This window comes from Psammomys obesus, unplaced genomic scaffold (assembly GCF_907164565.1).
Source record: "Psammomys obesus unplaced genomic scaffold, mPsaObe1.curated_primary_1811, whole genome shotgun sequence".
NCBI classification, from domain to species: domain Eukaryota; kingdom Metazoa; phylum Chordata; class Mammalia; order Rodentia; family Muridae; genus Psammomys; species Psammomys obesus.
In genome coordinates, this window is record NW_026588723.1 from 41,202 (window position 1) to 44,682 (window position 3,481).

General features: G+C 39.5%; 1 gene segment (V, D, J or C); it reads right to left on the reverse strand.

Moving 5' to 3' along the window:
• Positions 1 to 970: 970 nt before the first annotated feature.
• LOC129674404 (T cell receptor alpha variable 23/delta variable 6-like) lies at positions 971 to 1,565 on the reverse strand. The segment is given in 2 exon segments: positions 971 to 1,359; positions 1,514 to 1,565. Coding segments are annotated over 2 exon segments (441 nt in total).
• Between the last annotated feature and the right edge of the window lie 1,916 nt (positions 1,566 to 3,481).

Genomic DNA, 3,481 nt, shown 5'->3' on the forward strand with positions numbered 1-3,481 from the left:
CTGGTTTTGTTTTTTCTGAGACAGAGTTTTACTATGTTGCTCGGGCTAGTTTACCAATCCTAGCCTCAAAAATTCCTCCTATCTAAGCTCCCAAAACAGTTAGGGCTACAATAGCCATTAACAATGTGCCATAAAAAATATTTAAATTTATAAGCTAATTTAAATTTTTTCCATTGGTAATCTTGTTGGCATTTATATAGTATTAAGTGAGTAATCCTTGCAAAATATTAGACAGTGAAAGAATCTTTAATTCTCTGCATTGCTGATGGCAATAATTACTGCAGCTGCTTCTAATAACTAAGCTTTTATGTTCAAATTTATATTTTGTTCATTTATGAAATACACATGTAAAATAATTTCTTTACAGAAAGTTGTGTATTTTCATTATATTATTAATTTTTATTCTTTCCTCCCCACTGATATCATTTATATATTTTAAACACACCAGCATCCTTGTGAGGGTCTCCTGGTTTACACAGTTTACAAGTGAATTTCTTGATGGTAGATGAAGATATAAAAGGAAAACATGAGGAAGTAGAATAGTTCAGTGGTTACATAAATTCCCACTGCCCCATGGTCATCAGAGGAGATTAATGTAGAAGAAAAGTTTATATGATTTCTATCCCAGAGGCCAAAGTCAAGTTCTCCTGACACTGGTCTATAATAACCACACATGAACAACTTCAATGACAAGAATGTAGGGAACAGGGCCTTCATCATTTATAGTTGCTGCAAACCAAACACACAGAGAACTATTTCTACATTCACATAGGAAAAACAATTCCCCTAAACTAGTTAAGGAAATTGATCTAAAACTCCAACTGTTTTTGAGGAGCAAAGGGAGAATGTAGAAATGCAAGTTAAGACTTCATCTTGGTCTGTCTCTGGGCTGAGTGAGTCTAATCTTTACACTCACAGTGCCACCTGTCACCTGGTCCTGCAAAGAAGAACTCCTGCACACCCTCCAGGCTCAGCCCTGCTGCAGGCTTTGCTGGAGCCTCAGCTGCAGGTTTGGGTCTGGGCTGCAGGTGTCTGCGAAGCACTGTGCACTTGCTGCACAGAAGTAGGTGGCGGAATCTCCAGGCTGAGAGTCTGCGATGTGCAAGGAGAGCTGCTTGTCGCTCTTACTGAAGAAGACTGTGAATCGTCCTTCTTCCTTTTTATTGGACACTGAACGTATGGCTATCAGGAGAGCAGGGCCTCCACCAGGGAACTGCCGGTACCATGGGAAGTAGTCAAATGCACTGTTCTCATAAGTGCAGTTCAGAACTGTGGTCCCTCCTTCCCAGACTCTCAGAGATTGGGGACTTTGTCTCACCTGCTGCTGGTCACGTCTTTCCTTCTGCTGGCCACTCACCCCTGTGCAGGCAAACAGCAAATGGTGTTAGGTTCCTAAGGATGCACTATCTGCTGATGGTTTCAAGACTGATGACTTTGTCTGGTGCCCCAATTCCCTCCTGCTTCCAAATCAATCACATATCCTGAGATATGTGGTTTCTCCTCCATGACTCACCTGCTAGGTGAAGGCCTAGGACTAAAAACAATGCTTTCAAGACCTTGTCCATTCCTTCTAGACTGAAGCTTGGGGAGAACTCAGGTGGCCTTTTCTCTCCCACAGAACACTGACTCCAACTTCACAGGCACCTCAGCCCTTTCAGCTGGCTCCACCCTTCATAACACTCCCTAAAGCTATTTCTCACAGAGGAAGCACTTCTTTGATTTCAAATTTGGTATTGCTAAAAATAGAGTAATGAGAATCAGAAATCCCCTCATTATAATTCTATAATTATACGCTGTTGGTAGAAATGTGTGTAGACATAGATACCCAGAATAGTGCGGATTTTCTGAAAGAAAAAAGAAGAGAGAGAGAGTGGGAGGAAGGCAAGGAGGAAGAAAAGACAGAAAGCAGAAAGGAAGCAAGGAAGGAAGAAAGACCAGTGATCCAACTAATACCACTTACTGGCATTTATCCAGGAGAAAGATGTCATTTCATGAGAGGGACACTGCATATGCATGTGTGTTACAGCACCATTCATGACTGGCAAGATGTAGACACAGCCTAGGTACCACCTGCCAAGCAATAAATGGACAGAATATTGTACTTGAAACTACAGAGTCATATTCAGCTGCAAAGAAATATGAGCTCCTGCTATTTGTAGGAAAGTGGATAGTATTAAAGGATACAATGTTAAGCAAAAATAAAGCAGACATGTAGACATACACAATATGTATGTGTTCTCATCTGTAAAAACAAATTAACTATCAAAAGAAAAAGAAAAAAGGAGTAAAGAAAAAGAAAGTAAATATTATTTGAAAGTAGAAGTTAGACAAACGAGTAAGGGAAGTGGAACGGGGACAAAGGGAAAGGAGAGGACAACAGAGAGTGAAGACAAGATGAATACAAGGAAATTGTCACATAGGCATACATTAAAATTTCACAAACCCACTAATTTGTACAATTAATGTGTGTTGATAATTTTGGTAATGTCATATGCCCTATGAGAGAACTGACTATAGTAGTCTACTGAATGGTTATAGTACGAATCCAACTCCTAATGTCTTCGCATCATGTCCACATAGATGAATGGAGCTCTCAGTCCTTGTTAAAAACCCACTGCACTGGTCAATGATTAGCCCTGTGCCCACTGTCAGCCAACGTGCAGAGAAGAGAATGTGGAATGGTCAGCCCTCATGGCACATGTCTACCACATGCTCTCCTCCCAAGGTTCAGGGATCATTGCAGAAGAAAAATCAGTGTTGGGACCAGAATGGCGGATGACAACAGGAAACAGTGTCTTCTGGACTCATCAGGGCAGCTGAATTTATGAGTAGCAGTTTTGTGACAGTCTGCACAAGGCCTATGCAAGCTTAAGGCAGACACAATCCTAGCATGGAGAGCAAGATTAGCATTGATACATCAAGTGTGCTTAATTACTGAGCTGTCTTTTCAGGTCCAGATCATTTGGGGTTTATCGCATATATTAACAAAGTGCATTGAAAACACACAATGAATTTTACTATCCCATTGCCAGCTAAGTTTGTGAGTAAATGAACCAAGAAGTATATATGCTCCATTCGCTTAAGAAAAATTTAAAATTTCTTATAATCATTTGTATGTGTCCACTTACATAAGTCCATTTACAGAGATAAATTTATTGAAATTTCATTATATTCTTATAAAAATATGCACCAGATTAACTAAATGTATCTAATACTATACCTGAAAAAAGAAATTAGAATTTGGTAGAATGATCTGCTCTGGAAAAGGTTTGGTCTTCAGATCACTGAGGAAAGGTAGAAAATATTCTGCATCCTAGACAGGACACACACCTTCAAGAATACACCCTTTTGACTGCTCTCATCCCCAGTGTACATAAACATTGAGTATCTTATATGTAATTTCATAGATAAAATACAAATATTAAAATCAGTTCAGCTTTCTCTACTGATATCAACAAGGCATAGAAGTGGAAGCAGAGAA